Source organism: Ostrea edulis, chromosome 3 (genome assembly GCF_947568905.1).
Source record: "Ostrea edulis chromosome 3, xbOstEdul1.1, whole genome shotgun sequence".
Taxonomy (NCBI): domain Eukaryota; kingdom Metazoa; phylum Mollusca; class Bivalvia; order Ostreida; family Ostreidae; genus Ostrea; species Ostrea edulis.
The window spans coordinates 76,132,699-76,152,510 of record NC_079166.1 but is presented as its reverse complement, the minus strand read 5'-3'; the positions used below and the strand labels follow the sequence as shown (position 1 = coordinate 76,152,510).

Sequence of the window (19,812 nt, the reverse complement as noted above, 5' to 3'; positions counted from 1 at the left end):
AGTGTATAAAAAAAAAAACCCAACAAAAAACGAGGGGGTACACTCTTAGTTCACAACCCTTACCTGGGGGGGGGGGGGGGTGTCTAAAATTCAGTGTGTGGGTTTATCACGAAAACGAGCTGTTGCATTTGAAAACTAATGTGTTATAATCTATTTTGAATTGATTTCCAAGATTTCAAAAGCAATTCAATATGAAACTGCTATACCCATCAATTAATCTTTTCTCTCAGTGTGTACAAAATGCAGATAATACATGCGTCCACTATTTTACAATTGCAACACAGAGACACACGTAAAATTATCACATCACAGCAGTAGCTAACACGGTAGGGATACACTATAATGATTATCTCTAAATACACTGGCGGATATAGAGGGGTGTGTGTGTGTGGGGGGGGGGGGGGCATGCCAACCTCTATTTTTTTCTTCAAAGTTTAGGTTACAAATCAATTCGAACTATAGAAAGAGGGAAAATCAAATCATATACATGTATATAATAATTGATTCTAAAAGTTGCAGGAATGTCAAAATACGTAAAGTCCCTAACTCCGTCACTTTCGGGAAACCCTACGCCGTTTGTAAACGAATGTGATTGTGATGTAATTTTTATCATGCTGAAAATCTACAATGAAATGTCAATAAGTTATAACAGTCACTTCAAGAATATATCAAATACAAATAACAATAGATTAATATGGAATATATTATATCTATCATATGTTAAGTGAAATCAGTAAGCACTTTCCCTCTCATGCGCTATCACATTGATTCCTGCGTCAAAGCGCCAACATGCTTATTTTCACCTGACAGCCACTTAGATGGAGGTCTAAGTCATGGATTAAAGATGATATACCCATATTTGATACCGTGGCTTAAATATATGAATTTCCGCCTATATCTGCCTTTATATGCTCCATGCACGTTAGAGATAATGTAATCGCGACATTATTACATGTAAATAAAAATACGTTATATTAACCTTACCTATTTATTTTGTTGATACTTTTCCTAAACTACAATTCAAAACTTTCTGAAATTTTTCCAATTGTATTTGTAATAGGGGTGTAATTGCAACTATAAAGGCTAATTATAGGATTAAATTTTACTCTTAAAATCACTAAAACTAAGGAGCTTCCGGGGGCGTCTTGAAAAAAATCCACGCCCCCCCCACCCTAACCAGAATTCCTGGACCCCACCCCTAAAATATTACTATATTTGATTATTATAATGACTTATAGTAACGTTATCTTATATCTGTGTTTCTGTGACCTTGATTGACCTTTATAAATCCTTTACTGAGTAGCTTAGAAAAAAATTGTTCCAAAGACGTCATACACTGATTAAAAAAAAATCAAAAGCAATTCAGTTGTGCCATAATTATTTGACTTTCATCTTATCTATGACCTTGAACGTTTTTCATCATTTCTCCATAGTTCATTAGATTAATTCCAGATAACATTAATTTATTAAGTTCTTTTAAGAAATGAAACTTATAATTCTTCACTCCATGCATGTATCAAACAAAAAATTGGACGGAAAACTTCATCATTGCGCGTAGCAAATTTTCGTTTTATACATGCATCAAATAAAGAATTATAAGTTTTATTTCTGATCATTTAATTATATCTTTAAAATAGAAAAACAAATAGTTTCTCTCACCTAAAAAAAAAGGTTGAATCAACGTTTCTGATGCGTAGGAATACCTAAACATAACAATACTATGGAAACAACGACCAAACTGGCTGTGCGTTCAGGTGAGGCGCAGTTACTGGGCATAACTAAATGGATTTTACGTCAAATTAAAGGAAAATCGGATCACGCGCTCGTCCTTTTCCGTAACCTGTTCATTTGCGGTTACGGAAATAGCCGAATAGTTACGATTACTTCTACCAGTCAGTGCCCTACGTCATCAAGTTGACTATTCTGCCACGTCATCATTAGGCCTACGTGTGCTGTTTCTTTAAAATAATTTGTATGTTATTCACATCTTTGGTTGTGTTTATTTTTGGTATCATCAAATAAATAAATTTTGTTTACAATGCATGTTTGGAAATTCCCGTTCTATAAGCAGCGCTAAAATGAGATCGGTCGTTAAGGGGAACGATGCATTCCAGAGAAAACTAGTCCCGCATGATTAGTGCAGATGAAGTCCGGACGATTTTTTTTTTTGGACACAGAAATTAAAGGAATTTTTCATCCAATCTGCATCGTTGTTACGTCATCACTTTAAAAGTTATTAAATTATTTACAAATGAATCTTTTTAATTAAGTGCATTTAACCTTACCGGATTTCCTCCTGTTCCTTTCACATTTCAATATTACAGCTATTTTGTAATAGCTCATCAGGGACTGGTCAATAGTTATTGGGGAGTTGGGACCGGTGCAAAATGCAAAAGGACACACATTTATCTTGACTTACATACTTATAGAATTCCAACTTTTTTATTGTCAACACTGATTTTTTTTTTTTTTTTTTTTTCGCAAATGTAGCAATGAACAAAAAATATCATAAAGTATTTAAACTTTTAATTCAACTATCTTACAAACAATAATGCTGAATTGTGTTCATGATTTATTTCATGTCCAGGTTGAATATACTAGAGATAATTTGCAAGAACATACTGGATCTTTGAAATTTTTCAATATCAAAACATGTAATAAAAAAAAAATCACAAAAGAAGTATTCAGATGTGAATAAAATTGCAAACATTACATATACGTTTTGCATGGAGTATAGATTTCAATCATAGAAAATACAAATGGTGTATCATGTTGGTCATAACCTGAAGGATACAGACCAGAAATTAACTAAAGTCTAAACACATATTTGATAATATGATAGTTTGCCAATACAACTTATAATTGGGTCGAATGCTGTCCGACTTGTTTTATACTGATTGTCAGACCGTTCTTGGCACACTGATTTTGACTACAGATAACCCCGTTCACGTGATCAAGATATATGGATCACGGTGGGTGTGACCGGTCGACAGGAGATGCTTACTCCTCTTAGACACCTGATCCCACTTCTGGTATAACTAGTGGTCGGTGTTTGCCAAACTCTCTATTTGTATTGCTTATAGAAGTTAAGTGATTGATCATTGTTCGTTATCTTCACCTAGAGAGTATTGAGATGTACAAATACCTGCAAGTACATGAGACAACAATTCAGTACAACAGTAATTTAAAAAATTGCAAAATATAGCACTCTAAACAACACTTTAAGAAAAAAATAAGATGAAAATAATGAGATTTTTAACTTCGCTGGACAAATTATCGAACAAACATGACAAAGTAAACAAACGTTTCTCAGGAACTTGAATCCCTCAGCTGATATAACAATGGAGAGACAAATTTTAAGTGATTATTATGAAGAACTCAGGAGATTTTTTAAATGAAGTAAACATGTTGTTTATTCTAACATAGATATTTATTTATTAGATAGGACACACACTTTTATTACACATCTGATATAGGACAGGAATTTTTTTGTATTTTTAGAAGATACGACATAGGGCTTTTTTCAAATGGTAATATGGAATGCACTGGTCCCAACCCCAATAAATATTCACCGGTCCCTAAAGAATATTATCAATGCACAGTGTGATACCCAAGTATATTAAATTGATTGATGGAATGTTGTTCAACGTCCCTTACGAGAATATATTACTCGCATGGGGACCACCGCCGGTGAAGGGCTGCACATCCTCGGCCTATGCTCGGCGCTTATGGCCTTTTAGCCACATCTGCTGTGACACGGGACCTCGCTTTTTGTGGTCTCATCTGAAGGACCGCCCCAGTTAGTCGCCTCTTACGACAAGCAAGGGATACTGGGGACCTATTCTAACCCGGATCCCCACGGGATCCCAAGTATATAAATGAGGATCTGTATTTCATGTATAAGGTGAAGATAACGAACAGTGATCAATCTCATAACTCTTATAAGCAATACAAAACAGATAGCTGGGCAAACACGGGCCCCCGGACACACCAGAGGTGGGATCAGGTGCTTGTTTCTTTCTCTTTTATTAGAAGTAATTTTGGATAATGATAGCCTTTCTATTCATATCTAATGAACATTTAACCTATGCATAATTGGTATTTATCTTTCTGGTAATTTTCTTAAAAGTTTAGTAAATTTGAACAATATTTATTCAGAGTGAAATGAATGGGTAAAGCTTGCATCAAAGTTTTAAAAAAGGCTTGAAAAAAGTGACATTTGTTAATCAGAACACTTGGTTTTGCTATAGAAATAATGTATCAGATTGAATGATAATCAGGGATGGTGTTTGGAAAGTTTTCGTCCTTATTTTTGTGTCATATGATTTGTAAACAACTGAAATTTAACGGTGTTTAATATTCTTAAATAAAGAGCAATCGAGACGAGTGTTTCAAAGGTTCTCTTTATTTCGTATATATTTTTGATATGATTTGGACAGAACTCAGATTTATCTGTACAGAAACCTAGCACAACATCAGCATAACTTAACTATGATGTCCCTAATGCGAAAGCACATCAGCTTCTCATATTCATGTTACAATATATCATGGTATTTATGTCTCCCGTATGACTCGATAAACATGAACATGTTCTGCGTAGGATCACGTTTTGAATTGACGTAGACTATTGACAAAAATGTTTAATTAACAGGAGTTTCAACAGTCTCGTTTATAGTTGCCATTTTGCAAAGCAAATTCTCTTGTCCTTTCAACGATGTACATAATGTAATTCATAAACACACCTGGTATTAGATCGAATACTGTCTAGATCGTCCCAGTGGAACTAATTACCCAACAAATGATTAAAGGCCCAGAACGATATATAGACTCAAATACATTGTATCAATATTAATTGATTATAGTACACAGATTATGCTAATAATAAGTCTTTAAAAAGATACAAATTTATAATTTTATTTTTATCCAAACTACATGAACACAGGTGTTTAACGATTTATTATAACGTTAATTTGGGTAATAAATGGACGTGATAAGTGAAAGTACAGACGGTTTGTTATTTATTTATTGTTCAGTTTATGAATTGGGGTTAGAAATTCAACTTAGAAATTATATATAATACTGCAAATTCTATGCAATGACTTGTTACAATACTCAAACATTCTGAGTTGTCGTGTAGTGACAATGTCCAACTAAAATTCAACCAAACTATAATACGCATTTTCCGAATTCGTTCCTGCATATTACTATCTTTGGAGGTATACGGAATTTTGGGATTGACTTTGGTAGTAATGTAGATTTATTTTGTATGAATATATTAGCGCATAGAGTAAAATTGTATACCATTTGGTCAATTGTTTTCATATCAGCGAAATAGGGTACCTTATATTTTGAATTTTACACCTTTACCCTTTGATAGTAAATTCGAACCCAAGGGATAGAATTGCCTGTGAGCAAGACGTATATAATCTACTTACATGCAAATGACTGTTGTAAAAATCAATGCATTCTCTGTATGATGTTTGAATAATAGATTAAAACAAAAATATTCAAATTAATGGTAAACTAAGTATGTGTAAATATTGCCTTGCTCGTTTTGAAATACATTTCTCACTGGAAAGGGGGATTTATCGGTCTCTCAAAGCAAAAACACAACATGAATAAGAGACCTTAGAGACCTTACGTAATCATAATGACGCCATATCACATTGAAACATGGAAAGGTCACTTGCTTACATATATTCTTCCTAGGATTCATTATTAGCGGCAATGTTGTATGCAAGGGTAAGTTTTAATGTAGTAAAAACTTTCATAGAATCAAAATCCGCAAATCATTGCATTTTCTGATATAAACATATTTTATATTGTGGGTAGTGGCAAAGACTAAACACTGCAATTCCCAGCATTTTCTCAATATTGGAGTGACTTCAAAGGCAGCGATATATGCATTGCATGCATAACCTACACATGATTTCTGTTATGAATATCGTAGCGAACGTCACCTTCAATATTCTGATCAATAAGCTCCGTAGAACTAAGATGACCGCCTTCACAGCGCAATGCTTCGTTGTGGTTGCTACATGTATGTGAATCATTGCGGTGTGCAAATGATCTGTATTTTTCAGTATATCTGTACAATTTGATAAACGGAAGATTAGTACTTTCTCTGATTGCATAAAATGATAAGGAATTACTCTAATTTTGGGACATCTTATATGATATAACTTAATTTGGGTTAGTTTACGTGTGGTTTTTTTATAATCCGCTTTGTGGATTATAGAGAGTAAACTTACCCAAATTAGATTTTATCGTACATGTATAATATGACCCAAAATTAAAGTCATTCCTTAAATACTTACCACAGCATTCTCCTATTCACCTATATTTCATCATTCACAAAACTTCATTCGAAAATTCGGAGGAAAACCATTTTCCAAAAACTTCAATCCTTCACAAACATCTTTCTACTGGTGCATTTCATGTATCCGCATAAACACAGCAAAATCGTATTTCAATAAAGTCGTGGTTATTGTGGAAGAAATTTTAAATAACCGACGTCCTGTTTCAAGGTAGGAGTAACCACGATCGATGACCTCCCTGTTAGGGGCATGATCAAAAGATTGATGTCGGATAAAAATCTAAATTCAAATAGTTAGTAAGAGGAGGATAGAACATCCCGTAAGTTCATGTTATCCGACATCGATTACATTTTAGTGGGAAAAACGACAAGCGACGGTTAAAAACCACATACAAATGTAATAATATCACATTTCAATGAACATTTAATGCTTTTAATTAACTTTCATTTGTGAATAAACAGTAGAAAATGTACCGGTATATAGAGTGCTATGTATACTTGTATGTGTTTACTTATGAAGCGATTAGTTTCAACATTCATCGTATCTAGTTTGAAGGGGGACCTTCAAAACTATGTGAATTTAGTTTTTTGTCTGACATTAGAGTTTTGATCTCGCCCCTTAACTTTTTCTAAGTACTTAGACAGGTCTAGATCCTAAATAAGGTAACGAATTAGAATTACAGTTTAACTTAAATTGCTGCAACTGTAGTATATAAAGGAGAAAATCTTTGGCTGGACCGGGAATCGAACCCGGGACTCCTGCATTTCTAGTCAGGTGCTCTAACCACTGAGCTATCTACTGAGTAACTACTACATAACGATATTAATTTCCTCAATCTAATTAAAATCATACTTCTTAGATCCGCGCCGTATACGCTGAGGAAGTAGATCTGACATAATCCGATTAGGTGTCATGTTCAGATGAACTTTATGTCAGCCAATCAGAGCGTCGGCTTTGAAATCGTAGGTGTTCACAATTCAAGGAAAATGACTGCGATTGTTTGGTTTGAAAGAAAACATATCGCAGCTAGATGCGACGTCACCATGCACCGTTTATATCGACTGGCGTTTTATTCCTCGCGTTATTTAAGTAAACCATCTTGAAAACTATTCAAATCGTACCCATCCCTATTCATACATAAATCGGGATTCACAAATGATTTAATTTAGGTGTATTTCATATCGTACGTTTTGTTGTTTGTATGAACGGAATAGATTAGGCATTATTGCGAAAGTTTAAAATTCGTTATGCGAGAATATATATTTCTACAGTGTGGAATAAACTTCGTGGGAGAGAGATTACAGCAATTTGTTTACGAATTATCAGGAACCGCCTAAATAGCCATCATTGTCTGTATGGCGCAATCTGACTGGCTGATAGTTCTCATGAATATTCCAAGCAAAAGGTCATGTGGACATGACCCCCTATTGGGTTATGTCAGATCCTATTGTAGCGATTGTGAGCGTATTCTAGGATCTGATGTTAATTAGATTGGCAATTTCCTCATGAATGCGCTGCATTGTTAACAAAACGCGTATGAATCTTGAAAGATATATTACGTTTATTTCAACGGCTTAAAATTCCAACAGAAATGAAATAAAATTCAAACACATGTATTGTATAAACAAGAAATGTTTTAGAAACATATTTTCACCTTTTTATTTGGAATAAAAATGAATTTGTTACTAAAATTTCGTTAATTATTCTATATTAAAACCACTGTAAATTACATATGTTTGCTCACCTGAACCAAAGGCTCAAGTATGATTTAGTTTTAAATTGAACGTTTTCCAGTGTTTGTCATCAGCGTTGTAAACTTTTCCCCATTTTCATCATCTTCTCTAGAAACACTGGGCCAATTTCAACAAACATCGCACAAAGTATTCTTGGGTAAAGGGGATTTAAGTTTGTTCAAGTAAAGAGCTACACTCCTTCATAGGGGATACACATGTAAAAAGAAAACATTCAAAATAATGTGGGGCCATTTTAATACCTTCTCAAGAACCACTGGACCAGACAAGTTTATATTTACATGAAAGCTCTCTGATATAGTAAGAATTCTAGTTTCTGAAAGTCATGCCTGTCTGCGAGAACATTTGGTAATTGACGAATATGTAGTCAAGTTTAATACTTAAGCTTGATAATTAATGATTTTTAGTCGTTACATGTACCGTTGAGTGGGTTTTTTTTCTGAACCAATCAACTTTTGACTTACTCTGCTTTCTGTAAGCTGTGTTGTTGATTATGTAAATATCCCAGTGTTGGTGGAGACCTATACATGATCTCACGATGTCAGGTCTTGGGTTAAAGTCGTCTCTCCAGAGCCATTTGACGTGTTGTACACTCCCCTGTGATCCGCCTCTGCAGTGCACACACTCCCCACTATGTTCCAGGTCCCTTATAAACTCCTGTCGTTGATCAAACGTCATGTCTTGTAATATGGTTGTTGGAACATGTACTGTAGAAAATGATAAACACACATCGTTGATAACATGCACGTTGTAAGTTACATATTGAAGGATTTAATTGATGTGTATTACAGTGAATAAACAAATGTTACATTTTATTATTCATATTACTTATGTACTCGTGGTATAAACTACAACATCGGAGAGCAATGCGACGTGTATCCACTTAATAATGACCAGGTGGTATTAGATCTTAACTCAACATCTAATGTTATAAATATAGTATATTAGGAATGTTAATTCTACCTATTTGTACTTCATACATTATAAGGATGCAAGACATGAAACAGTTTTGCATTTTAATGTTCCGTCTTACTAAACCAAATTCCAAAAAGTCTACTTTCCTTTTCACAATATTTATATTTTAACATTATATTCGAGCTTAAGAACTGCTATAGATAAATCTTGGAATTCAAGTCACAGAGGCGTAGATGGATGTAAAAGTTCGAGTCATAAGTCACTAGAAACCTTTAAAAAGCACGGGTGACAAGAGTGTGATCAGCAACACGGATTGTGAGCTGTAGGTGCAATAAATCGGTGAAATATTGTGCGAAGAGAAATGAAGCAAACACGCTGGAATAAATTCAATGCACTGGGGATAAACTAGGAAACGCTGACAGTCACGCTGAAATACATAAGTTGCAGCAAAATGAATGAAAATATATGTTAACGGAAAACTAACATATCAACTAAATCACAAATGGGATGACCTCAGCTTCATTATCATTATCTTCTCATATTCATATAGCAATTTTCCATTAAATACCTGCATATGGTGTTATGCCTTTCAACTGATTCCATACTCAAGAAGTTGTTCTGCGAATTATCGTTTGTTTTAATCGAGTCAGGCTGCTGACAGAGAAATGGATGTCCAGGGGTTTCAACAATCTCATTCATTAAACTCAACATTTCGCAAATTATATTGTGGTTATTATATCGATCTAATTTGCCAATACGACATGCCAAAGGGTCAAATGCTGTTTGGCGTGTTTCATTTTAAATTCATTTCATTCTTGTGCATACTCTAAGTTCAAACGTATATCAAAGTATTACTTGTAATTCGCCACATGTCGGCTGTACGCAACAAATAAGTAATGTACAACTTTATGCACGGTACAAGAACTCCCTCATATGAATACCACACGTTGACAACAGGTTAAGACTATTTATGTGACATAGGTATAACGTATGTCTAACTGATTGGTTAAGACTATTTATGTGACATAGGTATAACGTGTGTCTAACTGATTGATTAAGACTATTTATGTCACATAGGTATAACGTGTGTCTAACTGATTGGTTAAGAATATGTATGTGATATAGGTATAACGTATGTCTAACTGATTGGTTAAGACTATTTATGACACATAGGTATAACGTACGTCTGATTGATTAAGACTATTTATGTGACATAGGTATAACGTATGTCTAACTGATTGGTTAAGAATATTTATGTGATATAGGTATAACGTATGTCTAACTAATTGGTTAAGAATATGTACGTGATATAGGTATAACGTATGTCTAACTGATTGGTTTAGACTATTCATGTGACATAGGTATAATGCATGTCTAACTGATGGGCTGTGTACTTTTAACTTATTTGTAACATATAACTGACGATTACATTACATATATTTAAAGTATGTCTGACGACCTTGACTTTACTGGACTTGGTTTTTTAAAAGGTAGAACTTTTCAATGAAACGCTTCTTTTATTAAGATGTTTCTTTTTGTTTTTGTTTTGAATGTTTTAAACAAGTCATAACATAACTAAAATGTTGATATGAAAATCATTTTATATTAATGTCTTGGAGATTATAGGTAAAAATTCAACAGTCAAATATTGAAGCAAAGAAATGAGGACAACTCTTTTAACCTGTACATCCAAACGCATCGCAATAAGTCATAAATTATGAAATATAACAGGTGTTCAGAATTCTTAAAATTTTACAACAGAAATCATGACGATTTTCATACTCGTGACCCTCAGAAAAAATAACATTTTTAAGGAAATTTATCAATATCTAAATTATTTACATACCATTTTCTCTTCAGAAATACTTACAGTTATATCTTGGACTTACAAAGAAACATATTCCATCAGAATTACCAGGATTAATTTTGCATTCCAAGTCTATTAAACATGCATACCGCCTATTTAATTTGTCGATATCAATCTTTGACAAAATAAGAAACCGTGTAATGTATATACCCAGCAGTTATTATCTTACAGTCACGAACAATAAACTACAAAATAATTAATGAAAGATAATCTGAAATGTTGGTCTTAACAGGTTGGCTATTGGGGTGGAGTTGCCTAACTCCCTTTTAATTGGCAGGTTTTGGTGTGGGAGTGTTCTGTAATTTTTGTATTACTCCATCCTTTGATAAACAGTGCTAAAGGCATGGCTATCACGATTTTGTTTCTACAAAATGTCATAATGACATTGACCTCTTACCTTGTTACACGACGCATCACTAGGATACTGTTGATAACAAAGCCGCATGCAAACTATCAAATCAGTCGATTGAAATATGGCATGTAAAGTGTTTAGTTTTTTTTTTCTTTGAAGTTCCATAATGAACTTTAACTTTTTGATCCCAAAATTTAAAAACGTTTCTTTACTGAGGGTGTTTACAAGCTTTTTCTATGAAGTCCCATCGTGACCTTTGACCTTTTGATCCCTAAAAAGCATTGGGTTTTCCTCTCTCGATAACAAAACTGCATTTGAATTTTCAAATCAACCTACCAAAATGTGATATGTAGAATGTCTACCGTTGACTATGAATTTAAGTCCCGTAGTGAACTTGAATTTTGACACCGAATGCAATTGGTTTCTTTCATGATTGATGCCAAAGGTACATTATGTATATGTGTATCATATCAGTTGACCAAAAATGTGGCCTGTATAATGTCTACAAGAAGTACCGCGGTGACCTTGACCATCGAGGCTTTTTTCCGTTTTAATCGATGGTGTTATCAGTCAGTTTCCTCCCGTGACAATTTGAATAAACCCAAAGGAAACCGACAGGAGGTAACCGACAGATAGCTCCATAAAACCAAAACAACTCCCTATATTTACATTATTTATTTATCTTGGATACAATTAAAGTCAATTGGGAGTTGGATATAATTAAAGTAAACTTTTTCTAAGTAAGAGAGAAAATAAAAGTTGTTCAATAAACTGTCAGGGGGTTAATTTCTTGTCGAGAAAGAAGTGTGGTGGTAACCCAGCACGATGAGAAAATTAAGACATGCCCTTGCTTGTAATTTTATCTCAGACAAAGACATTGGAATCTGTAATTACAAGTATATTTCTACCTCGCCACCTGTTTTCTCTATGATATTTAAATCTCCAGTGTGTCAATTTCCCCACAACTTACAACCGGATGTAAATATCACAGTTTACAGAAAATGAAAATTAAATACGCAGGAACTATGAACATTAACATGGAATGCCTTGAGTATTTCAATTGATGATTATATTGTATCTGTTATATGGGGGGGGGGGGGGGGGGGGTCCGTATGCAATTAGAAAGTATTGTTGATAGTTCTGACATTAACCGTAAGAAAAAGAATAAATAATTTGTAAGCGAGGAAACTAGGTTTTGACGAGGGAATTGGAAAATAAAACTGATTTGATTACTATTGGTTTGTTAGGTATAGGTAATTGTAAGCTGATAAGCCTGCATGCTCTGGAATAGAGACATTGTGTACATGTAATGAAGATATACACACTGGGTTTTCTCCTGTGTGTTGTTTTAAGAATACGTGCTGGCCAGACCCAACAGGTGTACATAGAAAACAAAGTTCGATTGAAAGGGGAAACCAAACTCTTTTTTTTTAGCATAAGATAAGATTTACATTTTTTATTCCTAAAAGCACCAACAATATTTTGTTATCAATAATTTTTTTTAATAAATTCTCTAAGTCTACACAAATACCATTAAAACAGACGGAACATATTAATTTTGCACTCATATACGGTCATTTGTAAATCTATTCGTATTATTTTTTCAGTGTAAAAATTATCAGGACACATCCTCTTATCCAAGATACATTATCATGATATGTAGCATTAAAAATACAACCCCCCCCCCCCCCCAAGAAAAACACCATACAATTAAATGTCGATTTCTTCAATAAAAAAGTGGAGATATATCAAATATGCTAAATCCTATGTATATCTGGTTTTAGTAAGGACCAATATACATGTAGGTCCCTGATTTTCGTTTTTATTATTTCTTAAATGATTCATTTGTTATACTGATATTTAATGCTAAAAAGCTGAAGATAAGCATGCCGTTCTCATTTTTTTCAACGAATGAAAAAGCCATTGTACAAGTAGTTTGCCATAACAGATAAACAACGGTACTTCACACCGCGAAGGTGTAACTCTGCCCCGCGATGAAATCCCGCGGAGAGATAGCGCAGGAAGGATTAACACCGCGAAGGGAGCGCGGACTAATACGAAATCTGCGATGGTCGTACCGTAAGGAATCACTGTTCAGCTTGCTAGTTTGTTGGGTATGTGTGGTAATCAACAGCACCAAGTGTGATAATTTATGCAAAACGGCTTCGTCATGCAGGCAGATTCAAGGAACTTCTGTAAATTCCGGCCTTCTAGTGCCTTTAGTTTGATTGCATTGTTAGGATGATATTCATTTAATCTCTGATGATCAGTGGTGGATCCATGATTTGCTAAAAGTTGGGGTGGCAATAGCTTGCTGGGGGCTCCAGTGTTTTGAGTCTTCTTAGGTTCTTTTATAGGTTTCTTTTAGCGTTACTTCATACGCATGATAATATTAATAGATATCAAAAAGGGGGAGAGACTCTAATTCCGCCACAGGTGAAATCCACGTTTATGGGCCAACATTGATTTCAATGTACATATCATTCAAAATCATGACTATTCATAACGGGCAACAGTGAAACAACATCACTATAGCTGTATTTGATTCGCATACAGAGGACGACTCCTCGGTTTTCACACGTATCAGACGTGTCGCTTTAAGTCATACAACTGAAATTGACACTATTTCGTGTAATTCTAAGTCATTGACGGGGGTACTGTTAGCAAATGCGTAAAAAGTGGTTTAAAAGGACTTCCCATCTTAGTGTGTTATTACCAGGGGCATAGCAAGGACTATTTCAATGTGTACGCCCGAACGATGAAGGTTTGACCGAGGTGAGAAAACGCCGGAGGGGGGGAGGGTGCGGGAGGGGGTTTGCCCCTTTCCGCTGGGGGGGTTGCTCGGGGTGTCACCACCGAAATATGTTTTGAGCTGTTGGGACTCATTTGCATTACTCTGAGCATCAAAATAATTTTAATACATATTAAATATTGTATAACTTTTCAAAGATTTGTAATTGTTTAAGTCGAGTGAGTCATTGTGATCACAATAAGTTTATAGAAAATATGCAACCATTATTTATGTCATGTAGAATGCATTATAAAAAGAAAATTAAGGTCCGACGGAACAATAATTTTATATCCGATTTTAAAAACTAGAAATATATATGAACATATTATTTTTGCAAATATATATGGACAAAATGTGTTTTGAAAAAAAAAATGTATAGGCAAGTGCCTACTCGAGCCTAACGAAGTTTCCGCTTCGACTGGTACATATATAGCAATATCCGGTGTCGATGATGCGTAGTGTATTTTATCATATACCAGTAGAAGGCCAATCTCTAAATGTTACAAAAAGCGTGACACAATTACATTTATCGAAGGAGGTATGAGGTAATTCACATATTTCAGAGAAATCATCATCACAAAAAAAATATCAATAAAGAGGCCCACGGGCCTTATCGGTAACCTGGATACTAGTGAAAAAGTATCACTACTTCCATGGGCTACGAAATCTAGAAAACACAAATTCCTGTTCTGAATATCTAAATTTTAATGTTCAGCAACAATATAAAACACGATGTGTTCTTAAAACTTCACTGCCTTCAAAAGTGCATACACCAATGAAAGGCTCTAAATAGTAGGTGTATTAACATTAAAACATCAAAAGATATGAAGGGGCATCGTGGCCAAGTGGTTAGAATATCGCGTTCAAAATCACGCGCGTTCAAAATCACGCGGCCTCTCACCTCTGTCGGCGTGGGTTCGAATCCCGCTCGCGCTGATAAGTGAGAAAGTTTCCCAGTTTACTTTCGGAAGGTCGGTGGTCTCTTCCCAGGTATACTGTATCTGGGTTCTCTCTTCCACCAACAAAAACTGGGCGCCACCAGATAACTAAAAAAATCGTTGCGTGTGGCGGCAAACATCAGTCAATCAAAACATATAACTAATTTGGACTCATAAGCCTGGGTTTTAATTGAAATTCAACATTTTTTGTACATCCTTTTCTGCTATTCCTAAGTATGCATTTAGATTCATTACAGTATCAGCAAACTTACACATAAATACTATATACTAAGTTTGGCCCCACCCTGGGGTCAGAAACATTACTCTAGGATCATCAAATTTACAATTTTCATAAAAGACTACCTGCTCTATCCATTTAGTTTCAATTTAGTATAAAGCACTAAAGAAGATGTTTTAAGTGTTTTACACATAAACACTATATAACAAGTTTGGCCCCATCCTGTGGTCAGAACCCCTACCCCAGAGATAATGAAATTTACAATTTTGGAAGAGACCTTCCTGCTCCCCATCACCATGCATTTAGTTTTTGTTACACGTGTGCGGTTCTTGAGAAGAAGAATTTTGAAAATTAGTCAATTTTCGGCAGTTTTTTTTTTTCGCCGCACCTAAGGCACCAGGGGTGCAGAAATCCTGAAATTTAAAAATTATGCCCCCTTGTTCCAAAGACGTTTCATGCCAAATATAAAAAGAATTGGAGTGATAGTTATCAAGAAGAAGATAAAAATGGATATTGTTCACACATTTAATAACTGACAATTTTGACCCCACCTTGATACATGTACCAATACCAATACCCCTGGGATCATGAAATTTACAATTTTGGGAAAGGACTACCTGCTCTTTCTAAATATCTATTTAGTGTCAATATACTATCAACAGCACTAAAGAAGTTGTTATTTAAGTGTTTTACACATAAACACAATATAACAAGTTTGCCCCGTCGTGGGGTCAGAACCCCTACCCCGGGGATCATGAAATTTACAAATTGGTAGAGGCCTGCCTGCTCTCCATCACCATGTATTTAGTTTTCCATACACGTGTGAGGTTTTTTGAAAGAAAGATTTTTGAAAATTGGTCAATTTTCGGCAGTTTCTGCCCCGTACCTAAGACACTAGGAGTGCAGGAATTCTGAAATTTACAATTTATGTTCCCTTGTTCCAAAGATACGTCATACTAAATATGAAAAGAATTGGAATGATAGTTATCAAGAAGTTAAAAATGTCTATTGTTCACATATTTATTAACTGACCATTTTGACCCTACCCTGATACCAGAACCCCCCCCCCCCCCCCCCCCCCCCCGGGATCATCAAATTTACAATGTTGGTAAAAGACTATCTCCTCTTTTTAAATATTTATTTAGTTTCAATATTGTATCAATAGCACTAAAGAAAATGTTATTTAAGTGTTTTACACATAAACACTATATACTGAGTTTGCCCCCCCCCCCCCTCCTCCTCTGCGGTCAGAATCCCTACCACGGGGATCATGTAATTTACAATTTTGGTACAGGCCTTCCTGCTCCCCATCACCATGCGGATGACGGACGATGCACGACGGCGGACGACAACCGATTGCAATAGGTCACGATTGCAATAGGTCTACTCAGGTGACCTAAAAAGGGAGGGGATTAGTAATATCCATAGTTCAGATGTCTGTGGTGAAAACATGATTTAATGAGTATACGGGTGAAATGCATTGTTGAATTGAATTTCAAAAAGTTGATCTTGTGTGTATATATATATATATATATATATATATATATATATATATATATATATATATATATATTGCGCCTGAAATGGAAGCTAAACATTGATTAAAATCAGGAACTGTAGATTTCGCGGGCCTATTACCCGCTCATTGCTTTATGATCAGCTGAATGGCTTATCAAAATTGCAGTGGCGGATTGAAGGGGGGGGGGGGGGGGGGAGCCGGCGCCCCTCCCATTATAATTAAATCGAGGTATCTTGTTGATAAAAATGTACTAAACGATAAAAAAAAAAACAATTTCTTCCACTCCCATGGAAATAAATGAGAAATTATTTTGATATTTTGAATTAATTTATTGGGAGAATTTAATTTTTTTCAAAACCCTTAAAATTTGCGTCATTTAACAAATTTCACCTTATCAAAAATTATTGAAAATAGTATGAATGACTTAAATAGGAGACATATTTTCAAGCCCTATAAGATCTGTAAAATTCAGCAGCTTTCGGAGCTTAACCCTCCCTGGGTCCCCATTAGGGCTTCGCCCTGGACCACCTCAAGGCGGTCCCCAGATCCCCTAATTCATAAAATGGTACCCCCCGTAACCGCAATCCTGGATCCGCCCCTGATATTAATTAATCGGCCGGGTATAATGGAAAGTTATTGTGAATCTAAAAGCAATGAAATCATTTAGTCTAACTATTTAGTAAAGAAAAACTAATTTGGTATTTGATTGGTTGATTGCGTTTTTACGCCGATCTGGCAATATTTTAGCCATTTTATGGCGGTTGAATAGATGAAATATGTTTAGTTTTGAGTGTTTGGGTTTCCCTGACGGCCCCAGTGAGCCTTCTCTCTCGAAAATCAGGGAAACGATCTTTTGCGTGCCGGGGGGTTGTGCTCCTTAATACGCGACATCCGTTAACGTTCCATCCAAATGATCTAAAAGTTAAGAATATTTACTCAGGAAAAAATACAGATCATTTCGTTTATATCAACAGTTGTATTATCAAAGTATTCAACCTTGTCTGTAAAAATCCCATTTTTGTAAATGTTGTATAATGTAATGGTGGTCAATATTTGTAAAATGTTTTGCATTGATTACACATTACCAAATTAAAAAGTATATCCCTTACAGGCATAAAATCATTGCATTCTAAAAGTATGTGATGTAGAGTTAATGGACAGTCACAAGATATACATTCAGACCGAAGTCCTCTGTTCAGTAGGTGATATTGGGTCAATTTTGAATGTACGGTGCGTATTCTAGAATGTCCTGGCGTTCCATTACGAAGTGACACAGTTTGTTTACTTTTCAATGAATAGAATAAAGTTTACTTGCGTCACATGAATCCCAGAAGATGTGCCATAGGGAATTTACATATAGTTTTGTGAAATATTCTAAATCAGTGTAGGGGATTTTTAAAGTGTGCAATGTCATCTTAAAGTACTTTTTTGCCGACCACGGAAAAATGTGCATTTAAGAAAAACTTGAAATTCTATGGCGTATACTTTGAATTTCAAACTTTTTATGACACATGTTCTTGAAAACACAAAACAAAATATTTTCCTTATCAATGATTGATTTAAAACTGAAATTTTGAACTGCATGACTGGTTGTGTGCACATTAAAATAATCAAAATAAATTTACTGCCCAACTCATAAACACATTTATTGGTTTATAAATAAGGTGGAAACTAAATACTTTCACTCTAACATTGAATGTGGCGATGTACGATATTTTCAGTTCGCTTTAATTTGTGTTTGAGCACAAATCAGTTGACGCGACTATCATCGTCGATCGATTGATTTCCCGATTGTGAACACATGTGTACATGTATATGTGTCCTTGAATTTGAAAGGTCCATGCAATTGTTACAGAATAAGCAGAAACCGCAATTTCAAAGACACCGACTTTTCTAAGCCCATGCAACCACCACGGTGGCCGAGATGTTAAGGCGTTCGCCCCGAATGCGAAAGACCGGGGTTCGAATCCAGACCACGACAGACCTAAGTCGTTAAAACAGGTAGTGGCAGTTCCATCTCCAAATGATCAGCATCAGGTGTGAATGTCAAGGGTTCTCGGAGATGACCTTAACAACGGATGACCCGTGTCACAGTAGGTGTGCCACACTAAAGATCCCTCACTGTTCAATGGCTGTAAGCGCCAAACACAGGCCTAGATTTGAAGCCCTTTACCGTGGTGACGTCTCCATATGAGTGAAAAATTCTCGAGCGAGATGTTAAGCAAGATACAATCAATCAATCAATCAATCTAAGCCCATGCTAAAGCGAGAGCTTTCAGTCCGCGGGGCACCGTGTTTTTACCTGTACTGTATTATGATCGATGATATTCCGTCTGCGTGTAAGAATTTTCGAATATGTGAAATATCGCTGTTGATATTAGAGTGCATTTCTAATAATATTTTGGTTGTTTTTCAATTTACATATGACTGACGGTAGAAAAGTGAGTTTTACAGAAATTATGCATTTACACGTTGAATACGTACACACGGTTTTACGACCTATTTAGTGCTAGCGCTGAACCTTGCATCTGTTTGTAAAGAAGTGCCAAGATCCACACCACCTTCAGCCGAGTGACTGCATAGAGGAGTTGATACAATAAACATAAAAACAAAAACAAAAAACACATACACACACAAATCAAACATTAAAACATTAAAAAATAAGAGGCCCATGGGCCACATCGCTCACTTGAGTCAACTTGGTCCATATCAGATATATATTTGCATGTAAAACCGTAGTCCCTATTATGGCACTAAGGTAGCCCTGGAGACCAAGGTTTTTGCAAACTTGAATCTACACTATATCAGAAAGCTTTCATGTAAATGTGAACCTCTTTGGCCCAATGGTTCTTGAAAAGAAGATTTTAAAAGATTGTCCCTATATATTTGTATGCAAAACTTTGATCCCCTATTGTGGTCCCATCCTACCCCAGGGGGCATGAATTGAACAAATTTAACTCTGCACTATGTTAGGAAGCTTTCATGTACCTATCAGTTTTTCTGGCTCAGTGGTTCTTGAGAAGATTTTTAAAGATTTCCTCTGTATATTTTGTATGTAAAACTTTGATCTCCTATTGTGGTCCCATCCGACCTCCGGGGCCATCATTTTAAGAAACTTGAATCT

General features: G+C 35.3%; 1 protein-coding gene across 1 annotated transcript in view; it reads right to left on the bottom strand.

Annotated features, from left to right (window-relative positions):
- The window catches only part of LOC125677079 (uncharacterized), an 80,600-nt gene that overhangs the window by 16,805 nt on the left and 43,983 nt on the right, over positions 1 to 19,812 (bottom strand). Inside the window, exon 9 of the mRNA XM_056159027.1 lies at positions 8,533 to 8,775. Coding sequence (XP_056015002.1) covers positions 8,533 to 8,775 — 243 coding nt within the window. The remainder of the gene's footprint in view (positions 1 to 8,532; positions 8,776 to 19,812) is intronic.